Raw genomic sequence first — 20,208 nt, 5'->3', positions numbered from 1 at the left:
ATATCATATCATATCATATCATATCATATCATATCATATCATATCATATCATAATGTATTATATTGTAAGGAGGGGCAAGACAAGCTAAATTTTCTGCTTCTCTGAGCTTGTGAATAATTGCTCTAATTTTTGCCTTGTGTATGTTTGTTACTGATTCAGTAGAACGTCATGGCTCGGTCCTTTCATTTGTATAATAGCCACACAAGTTTGCAACTCTTGCTTGTCCGGAGGCGAGATAGGGAGGAGGTAGCTGGGCGCCTCCATCCAGAGTTACGGGTTCCCAGGACCGGCTCTGCCACTTGCTTGCCGTATTACTTTGGGCAAGTACTTTCAGCTCTGTGGTCCTCAGTGTGGGGGGGGTCCTCATGACTGTGGGGCCTCATCCTCTTAGTATGTGATAATAACGCGTACTCAAAGATCCCAGCCCAGTTAAGAGAAAATGTAATGTCACTTAGCTTAGGGTCACAAAAAAAATCACGAGGACTCACTGAATAGTTACGGGCCTCCCCTCTCCCCACCATTCCTGGGCATTCAGCACTCAGAAGGCTGAGGTAGGAGAGCCACGAGTTCCATGTCGAGGTGACCTAGTGAGACCCCTGAGCAACAGCAGCAGTATCAGTATCAGTGGTCACAGTAATAATGTGAATTTTATTTCTTCTCCAGTGTTTCTGTTCAGACAGAGAATTAGAGAAGTTTCTGTCTGCTCCTTCTCCCAGTGCCATATGGCTGGACAGCTTTTGGTGGATATTTCATGAAAGGTACCAGGTAAATGCGAACCTGCGTTTCTCCCTTGCTTAACTTACTTTCCTACGGGACAAAGTCCCGTTGCTTTAGCACGAGCAACAAAGCCCCTCCCTTCCCAGGAGTCACCTCTGTAGACTCAACCAGTTACCTCCCTACTCAGGCCCCTACCATGTACCTGAACTTCAGCCTTACCGGATGCCCTGCAGCTCCCCTGAGCCTGAACAGACAGTCTCTGCTAAGTAGTGGGTCTTAGAGTAGGGGTGAGAGGAGAATTTAGGACTTCCCGGGCCCGAGTCAGGGGGTTTTCCTCCACTGTAAATGTGGACAGCAGACAAGCAGTTTATACCCCAAAGCATGTGAGGTCAGCTCTCTGGAGAATAAGATTTCTGATGTGAGAGCAACGCTTCACCTGACCTGCAGAGCCACTCCAGGGGTTACCTGGTGAGACCAGGTCTGGTGACACAGCTAACAAAAACTCCTCAGCAAGGATGCTAATGGTTCTCTGCCTATCTCTTGACCTGGCAGCCAAACAAGGAGATCCAGAGCAAACTGTTCGACCGAGTAGCCCGAAATTATGCCTCACTGTTGATGAAAACAGTCCGGTCCCACTATGAAGAGGCGCTCATAAAAGTGAGTGTCGCCTGCTGCTTAGAAAACACTTTTGCTGGCAAGAGAATGCCCCACCCCCCAAACAGGCTTTTCATAAAGAGGTAATAGGTGCTCATTCCCTAGCCACGGAAGCACCCAGCATACATGTGCTGCACAAGATATATGCGGGCAAAACATTCAAGTCTAAAACAATTAAAAAAAAATTAAACATCTTGTAGATTCATGGATAAACCCACCAAAGAAAGTATGAATAGGAGAAAAGTTTACACACACACACACACACACACACACACACACACACACACACACACACGTACACGCACACAGTGGAAATAATAAGCACCCCAGGAGCTGGGGATATAGCTCAGTTATAAAGTGCTTCTCACCGAGCTTGAGGTCCTAGGTTCAATCTCTGGCATCACAGAAAGAGATGGGGAGAGAAGAGAATAGCCCACTAAGCCCGTATAATGGTTCACACCTGTAATTCCAGCTTTCGTTGGGGGGGGTGGGGAGGGCGCTGAGAGACCCTGTCTCGAAACAAAACTGATTCTCCTCTTTGGGGAGATGGTAATAGCAAGGAGCATGTGTATGTTTGTGGATCCATCTCCCTAGCTTGTTACTTCCTTGGCTGTGCTCTGGGCAGAGATCAGAAGCATTGAGCACAGAGGCCTGTGAGGGTGGGGTGGGGCAGGGAGAGGCGGCACGGGGAGGGGCGGGGCTGCTGGCGAAGCAGAACTTGGTACCTGAGGAGCCTCCTGAATGACACTGGCGATGGAGAGGCAGCCCAAGGCAGAGAGGAAGACAGGCTGGTGTTGGGAAAGGGCCTGGTCACAGACCTGTGGCTCTGCCAGGGCCCTTTACTGAGGGGAAGGACAGCGGGGCTGACGCCAAGCTCCGCCCCCTCCCAGAGGCTCCCTTCTCTTCTGAGCAAAGCCCTGTACACCAGCTTCTGCTGCTGCTTCCCCCAGTCCTGGTTCAACACCCACGAGTTCAAGTCGGAAATCTGCAACACCATGAACCTGTGGATTTCAGGTGAGAGAGGAAGGGCCTTCCCGATAACCAGGGAGAGAACTTGGAGCCGGAGGCTGGGTGTGTCTTGGGCTGCCTAGCACTCTCCATCAAGGCAGCTTTCCTGTCTCTCTTTTAACAGTGAAGTCTACACTTGATGTTGCATGCCAGCAACCCCAGTGTTTGAGAGGCTATGGCAGGGTTTTGTGAGTTCAAAGCCAGCCTGAACTTGTGGCAAGACCCTGCGTTAAAAAAATTCCATGAATATAGCAGCCAAGATAAGCTATAAAGAAAGTTAAAGCCAGGCATGGTTCTTGTACTTGAGAAGTAGAAGCGGGAAGGTTGCTATGAATTTGGGACAGCCTGGGTTACATGAGGAATATCAGGCCAACCAGAGTAAATGAGACCCAGCTCAGAACACCAGAGAGGAAGAAGGAGGGAAGGAAGGGATGGAGAGAGAGGGAGGGAGAGATGGAGGGTGAGAATGAGAGAGAGTGAACTGAGCTGCAGTCCAGATTCCCTTTTCCTTGTGGACAGTTCTGAGACATGGCTGCCTGATCTGAGTCTGTGCCCCCCCACATCCGCAGGGAGCAAGGCATCCTCTCCTAGGAAGCCGAGGTATCAGCTTGACCCTGTTAGTTACCAACATGCCATGGGCTGACGGACCCCAGGGCAGCATGACCCACGCGGCCACCACAGCCCACCTCAGGACACACTGTGGCAGCTCCACACACATCCCGGCTATCTTCATCCCTTCCCCCCACTTTCCTACCCCAGCCTAGAGCCTTCCCGAGGTTACCGAATGCTGCTATTTATTGTGAGGTTGTCGTTGACTAGATACTGTGAGAAACAGGCAATTACATTTCCTATTGGGGGCAGAAGGATGGCAGGGTCTCTTCCTCATAAGGGGCTTTGCCAGCACTGCTAAGCTTTACAGGTTCAGTAAGGAAGCACAGGTCACAGGGAGGAGGGGCGTGCTTTGGGGGACCCCTGTGCAGGCTTCCTAGCGCTCGCTGCCTCCTTCCCACAGGAGTCACATGGATCCCATTTTTCTACCTGCCAAGGAGAGGCAGTTACTGCTGTGTGGTGTCTCCTCCCAGGGGAAGGACATCAGAGATTCAGTGGCCAAGGTTTTTCATTCAGGGTCATCATGGAGACACCTCTGTCCATCCAGTAGCACAGTTCTGGAAGGCAGGTGTTCAGCTAAGCCACACTGTATACGGACAGCCCAGGAACAATAGCTCACTCATTAGACATCGTCTTCTGTCGGTGTAAGGAACTATTTGCCGGCTGTGTTTCCAGACTCCAGCGAAGACCCAGCCTTGCAAGCCGTTCTAAGACCAGCAGCCTTGGGCCTGCTGTGTTAGCTCTTCACTGCACACCCATTTCAGCCCCTCTGACCATGGAGTTCCAGGGCAAACAGCCGAGTGTCATGTTTTATTTGGATCCAGGCTTATTTCTCTCCAAAGCTAGGTCTTGGGTCACTGGGCACCCTGCCTGCCTCTCATTTCCCACTCTCTTCCTGCTGCTCCTCCTCCCTGTAGCAGTTTTTGCTTAACCAATCACCAGAAATAAACCTCCTGCCCCCTCACACTTCCCATTGGCGGCAGCGGCATTGCACAGTGGCTCAGCCTTCTCCAGTGACCCTTGGAAGGCGTCATTTCCGGTGTGAACTTAGCATGGCGGCGTTTTGAAGCAGCCTTGGCTGAGCACTTATTTACTGCTGCCAAGTCCAGCCGGAGGCAGTGGGGGGCGGCGACTTGACTGCCTGATCCTGGGGAGGGGGACTCATGATCCAGCAAGAACAAGGGGAGGCCAGTACAGAGCCCAACCTGGGCCACCGCAGCACCTTCATTAGCCCTTGTCACAGAGTCACACACCCAGGCACTAGAGGATGGCGAGCCAGGCGGCATTGTCCCTATGATGCAGGTGAGGAAAAAAAAAAAACAAAAAAAAAAACAACCTCTAGAGAGGAAGTGGCAAGGCCAGGACAATGCCAGGAGCAGATCTCAGGCTCCCCGGGACAAGAAGGAGGCTCAAGGCCCCTGGCTCCCCTCGTCCCGCTCCATTCTCCTTGGCGGAAGTGTCCACCACCACTCTTGGTTTCTTTTAGGGACGTATCCTTGCCCACAGAGCTATAACAACTGGGACTACTCAGAACTGGATCCAGAGAGGTTCCGGAGAGAAGAATTACTACATCGCAGCAGTCGACTTATAAAGGGTAAGCTCCCAGCTGTGGCCCTGTCTCTTGTGGCCCCTGACACAACCAGCCACCACATAGCTGAGGCACGGGCACCAGGGCATTGATGTTCCCACCAGGTTATCGCTCAGACTTTCAAACTGGCCACCCAAATGAATACAACATTCAGCGCTTATGGTTTGCTAATGAGGAGTAGAAGCTTGCATTCGGTGGAAAGGCTGGGGACACCCAGTTCTGGTGAAGGAATTACCTAGCATGCACAAGAATTCAATCCCCAGAGCTATATGCAGACAAACAAATCTACCCTCTTGTCTCTTTCCTATACTATGTCAGGTCTGGTATCTTCTATAAGGCCTGTGGGTTCTATACTCTAACCAGTCTATATGTTCTAGTATACTCTCTCTAGGAGGCCTGTGTGTTCTATACTCTGTCCAGTCTGTATGTTCTAGTATCCTCTATGAAGTCTGCGTGTTCTATGCTGTCCAGACTGTATGTTGTACTGCACAAGATGAGAAGTTAGTTAATAGGAGCCGAGGAGTTTAGTGGCGCCTGGGACTTGCTGGAATCTCTGTGCACCATTTCATCTTCATGACAACCAATCACAGGAGCCCCACATGCATATCACAGACGAGGAGGAGCTTTCACAACACCGACCAGGTCATGCCATAGACATGTCTTGGTGGCACATAGCTCTAATTCCAGCAGTTGGGAGGCAGAGACAAGAGGCCTTCTTCAAATTTGAAGCCGGCTTGGTCTATTAAGGAACAGAAAATTCTCCTGCCCACGTGCCAACCACAATGCCCGTACTCTATCTACAGCTGGCACTGATGTTTCACTATGGTGGCCAGTTTGAGAGTCTGTGACAAGTCATGTCAGGCCACGGACTCCTGTGGGAGCCAGGCCCTGTGCTGATGGTATCACTGGGCACGTAAGCCTCGCAGGGCTAGGGAGGCACTTCAGCATGTGGGTAGCTCCCGCCTTGGGTGGAGACAGGGGACAGAGGCCACAGGGAGCAGTGCCCGGACAGCCCCTGTTACTGACTGTTCGGAATGCCCACACCGAGATTTGAAGGCAAATGTTTCAGAGAAGCAGAGGCTGTGGAGCTTAAGTCAGTCAGACCCAGCAGCTGACTAAGGCCCACACCACCTGCAGCCAGAGGGCAGCTCAAGTCCCATCTTGGGGCTGCAAGGAAGAGCCTGCCTGTACCCCTTTGCACAGAGCAGGCTGCAGAGTCGCTCTAGAAATTGTAACAGCCACCTCTCTCAGAACCAGACCCTTCCAGCTGTCACTGTTCTAAGCAAACAGATGTGGTTTTTCTTAGTCAACAGATATACACAGGGAATTTTTTTTTTTTTTTTTTTTGGTAAGGAGAAAAAAAAATGAAAGAAACCAGTCCTTACATTGTCTTCATTCCTGCCTTCAAGGATTAGCTATGTTCAATTGTTTTTTGATGAATTGTAAGTTTAACAGCTTGTCATATGATAGTTTTTTTTTTTTTTTTTTTTTAATCTTTTGGTGGTTTCAGGGCTCAAACCCAGAGCCTTGTGTAATCCTGAGCTCTAACACTGCACCACCCCAGGCCTAGATTTTCTTTTACTTTATTTTATTTAATTAAAAATTTTTTTAGATTTAGTTTGTGTGTGTGAATATTTTGCCTACATGTATGTCTGTGTACCACTAGAGTGTGCTTGGTGCCCACAGAGGTCTGAAGAGTGTCTGTGAGCACCATGTGGGTGCTGATAATGAACCCAGGTCCTCTGTAAGAGCAGGATGTGCTCTAACCACTGGACCATCTCTTTCACCCTGGATTTATTTTTTTTTTTTTTTAATCCAGCCAAACCTTCTGGCACACACTTCTAATCCCAGCACTTGGGAAGCTGAGGCAAGAGTATTGCAAACTAGAGGCCAGCCTGGCCTACACAGAGAGTTCAGGGCCAGCTAGATAGTAAGGCCCTGTTTAAAAAGCAAACAAACACAACAAGTTTAGGAGGAGCAGGAGGCCGGGTGTAGTGGGGCACGCCTTTAACCTCAGCACTTTGGAGACAGAGGCAGATGGATCTTTGTGAGTTCGAGGCCAGCCTAGTTATAACCAGAGTTATATAATAGAGAGAGAGAGAAACCCTGTCTCAAAAGAAAAACAAAAGCAAAACCAAAAAGAAACATTTTATCTGGTACTTACTTGGTTCAGTTTTGTAGGATTCTAGGTGGTTAGTTTTCTGTGAAGCCACTGTGGGTTGTTTTCCTCTGCCCTGTGCCCGGAACATGGGGTCTTGTAGACTTTATTCTTTGGCTAGCTTATCAGCAAGGCCTGTGCTTGCCTGGGGCCACTTCCGGTTCCCATTCTGCTCCTGACGGTGCTTCTGAAAGGATTGTCTCAGCGTTCCCATAGTCTCAGATGCAGTGGCCAGACACCACAGAGCAGCATTTCTCTCTCCTAGGAAGAGAGCGCTCCACTTGTAGGAAAAATTCCAACCAGAAGACAGAACAGAACAGGAGCAAGAGAATCCATAGCGGTCAGGTAAGTGGGGAGCACAGACATGGGCCCTGGATTCCATAGTGCCCTGAAGACGCTACAACCCTAGGTTTCCTGGAGTCTCTGTGTGGCGTTCTGTGGGAGGCACATTCCTGTGCTCATGCTCTGTTCTACCCCGTTTTCTCAGAGAGGTGCTCGATAGGCCCCAAATTATCCACACGTGAGAGGAACAGCTCCTGAAAAACCACAAAATGACAAGACAGGAGTGAGTGGATCTAGCCTTTGAGTCCAGGCTGAGGCCCAGATATGCAGGCTCAGGGTTCCAGGCTAACATTTGGCTCTCAGTTTTTCTATCTCTGTCTTCTTCCCCTCTCCCTCTTCCTCTCTCCGCTGCCTCACATCCCCTCCCGAGAGTTGAATCCAGACCATGCTAGGCAAGCACTCCACTACTGCGCCTAGCCTGATGCCCTTCACTCTCACGCTCAGAGACGCTTCTCTGGGTCTGTGGGATGCTCCTTATGAAGCAAGCCCAATCCCCTTTCTTTCTGAGCATTCCTGTGGCCCAGCCATCACTCTGATCATGGCCACGTCCACGCTAATCTTGGAGCCCTAGGTCACATGCCTTTTCTGATGCTTGAGTGCCCACAGCCAACACCACACACAGCCTGGTGCTGTGTTAGATGGCACGTCCCTGGCTGGGAGCAAGATCCGTGTGTTTTCCCTGGAGCACTCAGCATGGAGAGGTCTCAGCACAGAGCTGATGCAGTCCTCCTCTATGTGTCTCTTATAACAGCTTGCCATTCTTGTTTTGTTTTGTTTTTGTTTTTCGAGACAGGGTTTCACTTTGAAGCCCTGGATGTCCTGGAACCAGGACACCACTCTGTAGTCAAGGCTGCCCTGAACTCACAGAAATCCTCCTGCTTCTGCCTTCCGAGTGCTGGGATTAAAGGCAGGCGCCACCACCGCCTGGGGATGACCTGCCATCCTTACTGAGGGTTTCTTTGCTGGTTGGAGTCCTCCCTCTGTTAGGATGTAAACTACACAAGGGAGGGCCTGTCTCCTGTCACTGTCTGAACTCCTTCATTTTCAAAGTTAGGTCTGCCATCGAGAGGGCACTCCATAGCTCTCAGGACTTCATAATGATCACCTCTGTAAGCTCCGAGCTCTTTTTAGCATGGGACGGAGCTCTATAAATATCACTCCTGCCCCAAGCACAGACAGAACGGCATTTCTGAGGGCCAACTGTCCCTCAGAGATCAGCACCAAAATATTATTCAGTGTTTGGGTGCTCCCATCACAGCACCCAAAACAAATAGGTCTCTTTGTACTGAAACACAGAAAGCCTTCTGGCATTTATTGCAAGAACCCAGCTGAGAGATCCCATCTTCTGTCCTGGAAATAGAAACAATCAAAAAGTGGAACCTTGGAAGCAGCTGAAATGTAAATGGCAAACCAGGACAGAGGGAGAATTTGGATGTGCTGGGCTAGAGCCTCTTGCCATGAACAGACAGTTTCCCATCTGCTCAGTGAATGCAGCTGGCTGCAGTTAAAACATGAATGGCAGCGGGAGCAGACTATCAGAGAGCTAAGAATTCAGGTCACTGAACCACTATTTCTCTGAGACCCACCTGCCATCTGCCCTTGTTTCACACACGCATTGAGGACTTGTAATAGATCTCCTGTGGCTCAGGCATAGGCCAGAGCTCCCAGGAGCCTGTCAGAGACTCAGTCAAGTCTTCTGTTCCTTTAATGGGTTTAAAGAAGATGGTGGAAGGCAGCTTCTATAAAGAGGAATTTGAGTCGGAAGCTGGCCCTGCTGACAAACTACTTGGCATATAAGCATGAAGACTTGACTTCAGTCTCCAGAACCCATGTTAAAAGAGAGAGAGAGAGAGAGAGAGAGAGAGAGGAGAGAGAGAGGGGCAGAGGCTGCCAGATCCCTGACCGGGGATCTCTGGCCCAGTCAGTTTAGTCTGATCATTGTCTTCCAGGCCACTGACAGGTCCTATATCAAAGACAGTGTTCTTGGGGACTGGCTGTCCTGGCTGTTCTCTGTGTCCTTCAGGAAGCCCTGTCAGCAATCCTCCTGGACAGCAGAGTCTGTAGTGGCAGTTCCCCTTGTTTATTCTGTCTTGATGCCTCGGGCAGGTGTGGTGCATAGGAAGGGTTGGAGAGAGGACAGCAGTGTGAGGCTATTACCCTGGGATGTGGAGAGGAAGATGGCACACCTCAAGTGGCACTCTCAGAAGGTGCCGTGTGAGCTGAGACCCAAAGGAGCTGTCTTAGTTAGGGCTTTATTGCTGTGAAAAGACATCATGACCGTGGCAACTCTCAAAGGACAACATTTCACTGGTGCTGGCTTACAGCTTCCAGAGGCTTAGTCCATTATTGTCATGGCGGGAAGCCTGGCAGCCTGCAGGCAGACATGGTGCTGGAGATGGAGCTGGGCGTTCTGGCAGCAGGAGACTGTGCCACAACTGGGTATAGCTTGAGCAAGAGGAGACCTCAAAGCCCGCCCCCACAGTGACACACTTCCTTCAATAAGGCCACACCTCCTAATAGTGTCACTCCCTATGGGCCAAGCATTCAAACACATGGGTCTACTGGGACCATACCTATTCATTGGGAGAATGAATGTGAGCCACTTTTAGAAAGCAAGAACAGCATGTATGAAAGCACTGAGGAAAGGAAGGAAGGAGAAAAGGAAGGAAAGAAAGAAAAAGGGAAGGAAGGGAGGAGAGAGGGAAGGAGGGAGGGAAAGGAAAGTTAGAAAGAAAAAGCAACAGAGCTACTCAGGGAACAAAGAGGAAGGTGGGTGATACGAAACTTCGTAAGTGAGGGAAACTGAGGCAGGAGTTAGGGCTGGGGACATGGACTGGCCAGTTCTCAGAAATGGAAGGCCATACCAGATTTTCATTGTCCGTTCATGTATTAATGAGCGGCTGGGCCACTTCCATTTGCCTCTGTAGTAAGAGCAGCCGTAAAGATGTTTGTGCGGCTGGTGTGTGTGTGTGTGTGTGTGCAGTTGTCTGGGTTTCAGGCCAGAAGCGAAGGTCATGTGGCAGTTTTGTTTTACTTTTAAAGGTTTATTTATTTATTTAGTGGCGCCTATCTGCATGTACACCTGCACGCCAGAAGAGGGCACCAGATCCCATTATAGATGGTTGTGAGCCACCGTGTGGTTGCCAGGAATTAAAGTCAGGACCTCTGATTTTCATAAAAGCCTTATTAACTTGTACCCCACATCAGGAGTAGTTCAGGACTCCTCTCCCTCAATTCTCTCCATCCATTTGCTGTCACACTGAGAACATTTTTGTTGTACAAGGACATGACCACAAAGAAAGGTATTTCCTTGACTCCCCTACATCTACCCATGGACGTGTGACTACGGTTGGTCGAGTCAGTGAGGTCCATGGATGCAGTATGTGGCAGTGTATGGGACCCTTCCTTCCTTCAAAAAGCCTTGTATGGCTGCTTCCCAGTTTCCCTTCCTAACCAGCTGCCTGGAGTATGAATGTGGTGACCGGTGCTCTGGCTGCCATCTTGCTCCCTGAGGAAAATGTCCTTGAGGGTGGGAGAAGTGCAGAGTTCAGAGCCTTAGCACAGCAGGGCACACCACATAAACTCAGGGCTGCTTGTCTCCGGATATGTCTGTGGGAGAGCAGGTTCTATGTGCTTTGAGCCACTGTTACCTCAGTGTCCTGCTAATCTGGGAGGGCTTCGAGGCAAGGAGTGGGTTTCAGGGATTGCCCAGCACCAGATACCATAGTAGTGGCTCAAAGAAATGCTAATGAAGTCCACAAACTGACAAACCGCTTAGAGATGACCGCAGCGGGGTTGGAGCACTCCCGGAAGCCACAGCGTGCACTGCATTGGCAGTTGCCTTCACCTTCAAGAAACCCCAGGTAGCACAGACGTTCCGTTACTTCTCCAGATCCCTAGCGGATGAGTGACACCCATTGCTGCCTGGGCCCCCACTCCACATCACTCCTTCTCTTTGCTAGGGCCAGAGAGCTCTTTTCAGATGCGTCCCTTTACTGAGAATGATGGGATATAGCTAAGGTGCAAGTCTTTGTATCATTCAAGTTTTGCTAACTTTATTCTTTACAAAACAACAACAACAAAACCAAAACATATGCTCCCCTGAAGTCTTCTGGCTTTCCTATAACCCACGAGAGAGGCTTTTTTCTGAAGCAGGCCACAGAGGAAAGTATTCGGTCCCAACACACCATGAAAGGTAAGCTGCTGCGGAGGGCAGGGCTGGTTTTGTCTCAGTTACTAACTATCCCCAAAGCTCTATGGATTCATCTGAATTGCTTTGCCCTTGGGTTTGACCCAGCCCGTGGCATCAAGCAATACCGAGAGCAGAGTGCACCTCAATGTACAAGACATTCCCCGTGACCAAGAGCCCCCTGTGCCAGTGTCAGGGCTCCCAACCCTGCTCCTTCTGTCAGCACTATGGGATGCGGTTGCGCATTGCCATCCTTAACAGCCCGAGGAGTTTCCACTAGAGTCCTGGGGACCTTTGCTTAGTCCAAACTAATGTTCATAGTTGCCACGCTGAAAAGAATTCCTGGGCCCATCAGAATAGCAAAGCAGAGATGGGGATTTGTCTTAAAGGTACGCGCACACACGTATATGGTTGTTCTATTTTTATTGGGGGGGCGTGTGTGAGACATATGTGCAGATGCCCCCAGAGGCTCAGAAGACAGCATCAGATCCCCTGGAGCCAGAGCTCCCGCAGTTGTGAGCCACTGTAAAATGGCGCTAGGAACCAAGCTCTGGTCCTGTGGAACAGAAGCGGATACTCCTAACCACTGAGTCATCTCTCCAGCCATTGACGATATTTCAAAATAGGTTTCAGGAGAACAGAGGGACTCAGAAGAAGTGAAGTACACTGGGGAGCATGAGTGTAGGCTTCTCAAAGAGGAGTTGTTCCCTATCGTCTAGGCAACAGTCATCTGTAAGATTTTTGGTGGGGTTTAAGGCTACTCTCTTATCAGTGGATGGTCCTTGAGGGACACAGGAATACCGTTGATAGCATGAAAGTCCAGCCCACAGGGAATAAGGAGATAGGATTTTACAAATTCTTCTTCTTCCTTCCTTGCCGTGTAGACTAGGCTGGCCTCAGACTCATGGACTTCCGCTTATTCCGACTCCCAAGTACTGGGCTTAGTCATGTGCCACACTTGGCAAGGATATGTTCCCCATAAACAAAGTTAAGTTTCGTCAAGATTCCATGCCACGTCTAGACAAGGGACTGAGGCTCTGTCCAGGGGCCTACACATTCAGGCCTTAGCTGCAATCTTAACATACAGTGGCGGCATCTGAAAGGGGCTATCAGCCTTTCCAGCAGATGTGGTTAATTGTGCTGGCTTTCTTGCTTCTTAGCTGGTGAGATGTCAGTCAGACTTCGGGGTTATCGGGCTCCTCTCTCTTCTCATGTTCACATAATGCCTTGTCTTTCTATCCTACTTCAGTTTTACAGCTTTGAAACACATATATATTTCAAGATTTACTTATTGTTTTATGCATGTGGGTGTTTTGCCTGCGTGTATGCATGTGCAAACGTGTGGGTGCCTGGTACCCAGACAGGCCAGAAGAGGGCACCAGATCCCCTGGAGCTGGAGTGAAAGGTGGTTGCGAGCTTCTGGGTGTGGATGCTGGGAACTGAACTCTGGTCCTCTGGAAGAGCAACATGCGCCCTTAACCTGTGAACCATCTCTCCAGCCTAAGACGTCCTTCTTTTCTGCTACTGGGGACTGAACCTGTGATCTCGGGCATGTTAGTCAAGCTCTCTGCCACTGGGCTATATCCCTGTCCTAGACTAATGGTACTTTTCCTCTTGCTGTGTTGGTGATTTTGTTCCATTGTTCCCTGCCTTCCAGTGCTACCATGGAGAGCTCAGCAGCCATTCTAGCGACCTTTTGGGAATGACCTATCGTGGTTTTGCTTATCTTCACAGCCATTCTCTGCTAACCTCCTGCATGAAAGCCATCGTTGTGTGCAGAAGCGGCAATGACTTTGCTGCTGTTCTGCAGCCCCAACAACCTATTCTGTTGCCGCTGGCATTTCAGAACCTTTGGGTCTTTGACGATGCACCATTTCCCATAATTTAATCATGGCACCCGAGTTGCTGTGACACTGTTTATGTGTCTTTTTTTTTTTTTTTTCCTCTCAGTAAACTAGGAGGTCCTTGAAGATGATCTATTTCTAGCACCCAGCATGAGCCTAGTACAGAATAGATAGTCAGTGAGTATTTGTGGCACGGAACAAAGGATGGACAGATGGGCCAACATGGCCTATGGCTGTGTGTCTGGCTAAGAAGCAAGTGGAGTCATCTGGTTCCCCTGTAGCTCCAGAGGACTGCTACCTTGCACAGATCCCAAAACACTAGGGCTTTTTTTCCCCCCTCTAGCAGGAAGCTGAGACCCACCCCAAACTCTTTCTTTCCCCTGGGAAAATACTCACGATCACCTTTTGGTTGTATCACCTTGACAGAACACTTCATGGCATCCCCAACCTCCAGAAAAGCCACACAGCAAGTCAAGAGGATCTCCGAAACCAGAGCGTGCCTGAGTTTGTATCTGAAAGCGGTGAGCACACACAATCGGAAATGTAGAGTCTGCTTTATTGTCTTTAATTGTGTGTGTTCTTGTGTGCCTGTGAGTGTGTGCATGTGCCTGCATGTGAGCGTGTATGTATGTATGTATGTATGTACATGTGTATGCATGTGAGTGTACGTGTGTGTGTGTGTGTGGGTGTGTGTGTGTGTGTGTGTGTGTGCAGGTACCCTCAGGGGCCAGAAGGTGTCTGATCCCCTGGAGCTGGAGTTATAGGCTGTTGTGAGTCACCTCACGGGGAACCGAACTCCCAAACTCAGACCTTCTGGAAGGGCAGGAAACACTCTTGACTGCTGAATGTCTGTGACTTAAGAGAAGAGGCGATTTAAAGGAGGCATGGCTAGAATAGCTTCATCTTACGCAGGGTCAGGTAAGAGCTGGGGTGTTTCTGATACAGGCCAGCGCTCCTCAGGAAGATTCCTAGGTTAAGAAGACACCATGAGCTGGGCTGTGGTGGCGCACACCTTTAATCCTAGCACTCCAGACACAGAGGCAGACGGAGCTCTGTGAGCTTGAGGCCAGCCTGGCCTACTTACAGAATGAGTTCTGGGACAGCCAGAGAAACCCGTCTCAAAAAAACAAAAAATGAAAAATCAAAACAAAAGTGTGATCTGTGTTTAAATTTCCTGCTGGAGCCAGGTGTGGTAGCTCACACCTGTAATCCCCCAGCACTTAGGAGACTGACTGGGGAGGATTGCTAAGTACTCTAGGCCAGCCTGAACTATATCATGAGTTCTAGGCTATCCTGGGCTACAAAGTTAGACTTTGTTCTCTGAAGGCTTAAATACGTATTTTTTTTTCCTGCTTTAAACTCAGACCCCCATGTGTAGCAGGAAGAGAGGTGTGGGCCTGCTTCCTTCTCCCTGTTACAGGAATAAATATGCCTTCTCAGTGCGTTCAGATGTCAGTACTGCCCTCTCCCTTCTAGACCAGCGGTTCTCAACCTGTGGGTCATGACCCTTTTGGGAGGGTCAAACAACCCTTTCACAGGGGTCACCTATCAGATGTCCTGCATATCAGATGTTTACTTTACAATTCGTAACAGTAGCGAAACTACAGTTATGAAGTAGCAATGATAATAATTTTATGGTTGGGGGTCACCACAACATGAGGAACTGTACTCAGGGGTCCAGCGTGAGGAAGGATGAGAGCCACGGGCCCAGCTCAGCATCTCTGGTCCCTGGTTGCTAACAGCTGCTGGATGTGCCCCATGGGGAGAAGGAAAGGCGTGGCACAAGCATGGCCTCACCTGTGGTTTGTCGGGGTGGGAGGAGTTAGACTGGAGAGTGACAGGCTCGGCCGGCCGGGGATGACCAGTGGGGCAGCTGAGAACCCAGGGAGCTATGGGAAGAAGTGCTGAAACAAATTGGTTCAGCCGAAAGGTGTTGGTGGATACTATGGCAAAGAGGCAGGCGGCGCCATCGCCTTAAGAAACCCGGCATTTCCGTACCAGGATGTGGGGTGGCGGGGCACTTGCCTGCTCTGGTAAGGGCTGATCACCAGAGGAGAGCAAGAACTGGGGAGATCTGTGGCCACCAATCCCTGGCCTCCCAGGTGCTGGCAGCGTGCACCTCTCAGCAACTTCTTAACGGCCTACTTACTAGAATGGCAATTTTGCCCTGGGGGGGGGGGGGGGGGGAGAATTCAGATTTTGTTAAATTATGTATTTGTGTGCGTGTCTATTGTTTTGTCTCGTGTGTACAAGCGTATGTGGAGGGAAAACTTACAGAAATGGGATTGCTGGAGCAAAATACACACCTTTAGATTGTTCCCCAAGAAAACAGTAGTTAGGATTCACTTGTCCCTGTGACTAGGCTGTGCATCGTACAATGGTTTCTTGCCGTCCTGATGAGGGGAATCAGCTATTTGTTACTGCAATAGACCACACATAAAACCTTTCCTTTGGTTTGGCCATTCCCTGAGGAGGAGCTTAAAGCTGGAGTCACAGTGACTGGGTCAGAGGCAGGGGCACCATAACACGGTGTGTCAGTTACCTTTCTGTGGTAAGACAGCTGGCTAAGAACAACTCAAGGGCAAGGGGTTTGTTTGGGTTCATGGTACAGACCATGAAGGCGGGGCAGCGAAGGCAGCTGGTCACGTCTCCGCACTGAGGGAGCAAAGAGCCGTGTCCTATGCTAGCTCTGAGCTCACTTTCTCCAAGTCACACAGGATCCCTACTCAAGGACGTCCCCCCCACCCCCAGTCAGATGGATTTCCCACTTCAGTCAAGATAACCCCTCACAAATCTGTCCAGAAACTAGATAATTCCTCACGTTTGTGTTCGGAGACTTGTCCTCCGAGTGACTCTACTTCCTGTCAAATTAACCTTCCCCATCCCATGTGACAATATCCTTTTTCTCTCCCCCCCCCCTCCAGTCCCACCCTGCCTGCAAAAACCCCAAGCTGATTTCAAACCAGTTCAACCTGTATGGGGAGAGTCCGCTAATCGTGTACTTCTTCCTCAACTACGCCGAGCTGAGGAAGCGTGGCCAAGACGTGCTGGTCAGCAGGAGAGAAAAGACCGAAATGATCCCATATCCTTGCCCTGTTTGCAGAAGCAGCGTGTGAGGGGATGTATCCAGGCTCTGGTACAGAGCCTGGCACACAGTGCGTACTTGGTAGGAGCAGCCATGGTATGTACCTCAGGGATAGAGTCTTGCTCCAATACTTAGGTGAGCCTCAAGTCCAGGCCAGGACACCCTGAGCATGTCGAATTTCCCCACGGACAAAGTCACCTTTTTCTCATCTTCCAGCATGGAACTTAGGTACCATAGTCTCCCTGATGTTCACTGGCCCAAGAGCGTGGGACCATCAGCTTTAGTATCTGTGTGTGAGTTTCATCTGACCTCCTCCTCACACGCTCCTCCCCGGCTCCTGTTTGGAGTTGGTATAAAGCTCAGCTCTTGGGGAACAGGTGCAGCATGGGTTGGTATCCTGAGCCTTAGCAACAACACTTTGGGGTCAGAACATGAGTTCTACTGGGAATCAATTTGCTCTGTTTTCCTAAATAGCCCAGGCTCTGAAACTAAGGCTACCTACCCCTAGCCAGCCAAGTGACTTTGGGGACATTCCACTTTCTCAGTGGGCATCATTTATTTAATCTGTAAAACCAAAATAAGGGTTCCCACCTCAGGGGTGCTTTTTGTTTGTGTGTGTATTTTTATTGTTGTCTGGGGTCTTTGTTGTTTATTTGTTTGTCCTACTGTGTAGCCCTGGCTAGCCTGGAACTCACTAGGCAGATCAGGCTGGTCTTGTATTCACAGAGCTCCAACTTCCTCTGTCTCCTGAGTGTTGAGATTTAAGACTTGTGTCACCATGCCCAGCTTCAGGGGTGGTTTCACAGATTGATTCCCAGTGTGGTAGAGGAAAAATTGCCCAGCACACTGGTACTCAGTGGCTTTTGCTGGCTCGTGGGCAGCAAGGGCACCAGGAGGCCTTTTCCTCTGCTGCCCTTAGAGCTTCACATCACATCCCAGACACATCACAGGTGTCTGAAGGAGGACCAGCTGCCACTAGGCAGCACAGTCCAAAATGTCCCCAGCATCACCCTGTTCTTTAGGTCACTGTGGTTCTGGAGACAGCCCCGCAAGATCCCAAAGTGAAGATGGTCCTACCAAGTAAGGTGACTGAATGGTGTATAGCGGGCACTGTATGAAGAGCTGGTCTCCATCCTCTCAGGTGGCAGTTCTGATGCTGCACCCCTTTAACACCGTTCCCCACGTCCATAACTGTAATTTTGCTACTGTTATGAATCGTAATGTAAACGTCTGTGTTTTCTGGTGGTCTTATTAGGTGACCCCTGTGAAAGGGTCATTTGACTTCTTACTCCTCCAGAGGAGTCAAGAGAGTATCTCTCTTTTTTAAAATTTTATTTATTTACTACGGATACAATATCTGCACGTGTGCCCTCATAGCAGAAGAGGGCACCAGATCTCACTATAGATGGTTGTGAGCCACCATGTGTTTGCTGGGAATTGAACTCAGGACCTCTGGAAGAGCAGCCAGTGCTCTCAACCTCTGAGCCATCTCTCCAGCCCCTGAGTATCTCTTCTTTTGAGGGAGGTTCTTGAGATAGGATCTTGTTATCACTGAGGCCAGTCTCAAACTCTGGACAATGGCTGCCTCCACCTAGTGAGTGCTGAGATCGTAGGCGTGAGTCACCACGCCTGGTTTGTAGTCTCTCTCATGGATAAACGGAGGCACAGAGGGTGACAGTGGCAGTCCTGCGGCCTGCCACAAATGCCGCTGAGAGTGTCACCAAGGATGGGGGTGGAGCAGAGGAGAAAGGTGTTTGTTGTTTGGTTGTTTTGGAGTTTTGAAACTCTCGATTTGTCTCATGCAGCTCTGGCTGGCCTAGAACTCCCTGTGTCCTTGAATTTGATCCTCCTAATTCCATTTCCCAAATGCTGGGATTACAGTATTACAGTGTTCCATCACCACACCTGGCTGAAAGAGAGCCCTTTTCGGTAGTAAGCCTGAAACGGACTGAGTGTACCTGTAATGCCAACAGCTCAGGAGGACAAGGCAGGAAGCGAACTATGAACTTGAGACTGCATAGCCAGATCTTGTCTCAAAAAAACAAAAACAAAAACAAAACAAACAAACAAACAAACAACATCCCTAGCCAGGCTTGATGGTGCACACGTTAAATCCCAGCACTCAGCAGGTAGAGGAAGGTAGGTCTCTGTGAGTTCCAGGCCAACCAGGTCTACATAGTAAGACTGTCCCAAAAAACAAAAACCGGGTACGGTGGCACATGCTTGTAATCCCAGCACTCAGGGAAGCAGAGGCAGGCGGATTGCTGTGTGTTCCAGGCCAGCCTGATCTACAAAGTCCAGGACAGCAGAGGCTACACAGAGAACCCCTGTCTTGAAAGACAAAACAACAAAGACAAAAACAAAGAGAACAAAAAACTCAACACAGAAAAGAAATTTCTCATGCCCACAAGGAGAGAGTTGTTGGAGCCCCTTCCGTCTTGTCACTGTGGTGACAGACTCCAAGCCCAGACTCTCAAACTGGGCTCAGAACTAAGCTTGTGGCTGTGGCTACACTCATCTGTAGAATGCGGTGATGTTGGGAAGCCTATCTCTGTCCTTCAGACAGCCTTAGGAAGTCTTTTCCGGCTCCCTACCATGGACAAAGCCAAAGGGGGCTTTATGACAAGGTGGACACTGGCTGGCCACAGAAACGATGACCTTTCTTCACTACCAGGCTGGCCATAGCCAGTCTCAGAGACCACTGCTTGTGTGGATTTTGGAGTACCTCTTCCAGAACCCCAGAGCAGCAAAATAGTAGTCTTTGTGCGGTCCCCATTCTCCTTTTCCTTCCCCACGCCCAAGGCCCAGCCGCTAACAGTGCAGGGGCAGCACAGTGTTCCTTTCCTTGACAGCAGAATGCACTGAGTCCGCCCCGACCTATGCTGACATCATCCACCAGGTTATGGAGAACATGGAGAGGCGGAAGAGAAAGCTCAGGGAGCTGGACCGCCTGCACTGGAATGAATGGGTCTATTTTAAAAACTACCTAAAGGAGCTGAAGGAAAACTGTGCGAGGTGGGTGTTGAGGGTATCTGATCTCACTGCCCCGAGACTGTGTACCGGGAAAACCTGTTTCTGGTTGTGGTATGGCTCCGGCACGTACCTTTAATCCAAGAGATTTCTTTTCTTTGTGTGTGTGTGGGGGGGTGTTTCAAGACAGTGTTTCTCTATGTAGCCTTGGCTGTCCCTGGACTCACTTTGTAGACCAGGCTGGCCTTGAACTCACAGAGAGCCGCCTACCTCTGCCTCCCAGGCTGCTAGGATTACAGGGGTGTGCCACTGCGCCTGGCTTAATCCAAGAGGTTTCAGAAAAACAGGATTAAATAAAGTGAACCATAGGCCAAGAGGCGGAGCAAGCAACCAGATTGACATTGAGTAAATAATTGGAAACACTGGAAAAACCATAGAGAATGAGAGGAAGTCTGGAGAATGGATAGGGAGATGGACAGGAAGTAGAAAGTAGGGACAAAGAGTTTTTAGGGTTTTTAAGACAACGTGAAAGAGAAGGGGCTTTTTCCTTCTGGGATGTCAGCTGAGTAGGAAGGTCAGCTGGGTGCTTTCTCTGCCTCTAGTAAGCTTCTCCCTAGCATCTGGCTCCTGATGCTGGAAAAAAAAAAAAAATCAAACGTTTGGGATTTTGTTTAAAAAACAATAGGTAGGAGGGCATGGGCACAGAGCCACTCTTGGACACCCACTGCCGAGTCAGCAGGATTTAGCTAGCGTGGGGCGGGGGCTGCCAGCTTGCTCGCTACCCTCACTGAGCACAGCCAGCTTTTCTGGGGCCAGATTAGAAACAGCTTCGGGCAGTAGTGGTGCTCACCTTTAATCTCAGCAGTCAGAAGGCAGAGGCAGGCAGATCTCTTGTGAGTTCAAGTCCAGTCTGGTCTACAAAGTTAGTTCTAGGAAAGCCAGGGATACACAAAAAAACCCTGTCTCTAAAAAACCAAAAAGAAAAAGAAAGAAGGTAGGAAGGAAGGAAGGAAGGAAGGAAGGAAGGAAGGAAGGAAGGAAGG

The 20,208-nt window shown here is 49.8% G+C and overlaps 1 protein-coding gene across 1 annotated transcript in view; it reads left to right on the top strand.

Annotated features, from left to right (window-relative positions):
* The window catches only part of Fam227a (family with sequence similarity 227 member A), a 45,081-nt gene that overhangs the window by 10,919 nt on the left and 13,954 nt on the right, over positions 1-20,208 (top strand). Inside the window, exons 6-13 of the mRNA XM_055602966.1 lie at positions 665-766; positions 1,271-1,375; positions 2,263-2,386; positions 4,476-4,583; positions 4,682-4,739; positions 13,454-13,631; positions 16,035-16,192; positions 19,058-19,210. Coding sequence (XP_055458941.1) covers positions 665-766; positions 1,271-1,375; positions 2,263-2,386; positions 4,476-4,583; positions 4,682-4,739; positions 13,454-13,631; positions 16,035-16,192; positions 19,058-19,210 — 986 coding nt within the window. The remainder of the gene's footprint in view (positions 1-664; positions 767-1,270; positions 1,376-2,262; positions 2,387-4,475; positions 4,584-4,681; positions 4,740-13,453; positions 13,632-16,034; positions 16,193-19,057; positions 19,211-20,208) is intronic.

Source organism: Psammomys obesus, unplaced genomic scaffold, assembly GCF_907164565.1.
Source record: "Psammomys obesus unplaced genomic scaffold, mPsaObe1.curated_primary_1811, whole genome shotgun sequence".
Lineage (NCBI taxonomy): Eukaryota > Metazoa > Chordata > Mammalia > Rodentia > Muridae > Psammomys > Psammomys obesus.
The sequence above is the reverse complement of the archived record's forward strand: the minus strand, read 5'-3'. Positions and strand labels throughout refer to the sequence as shown.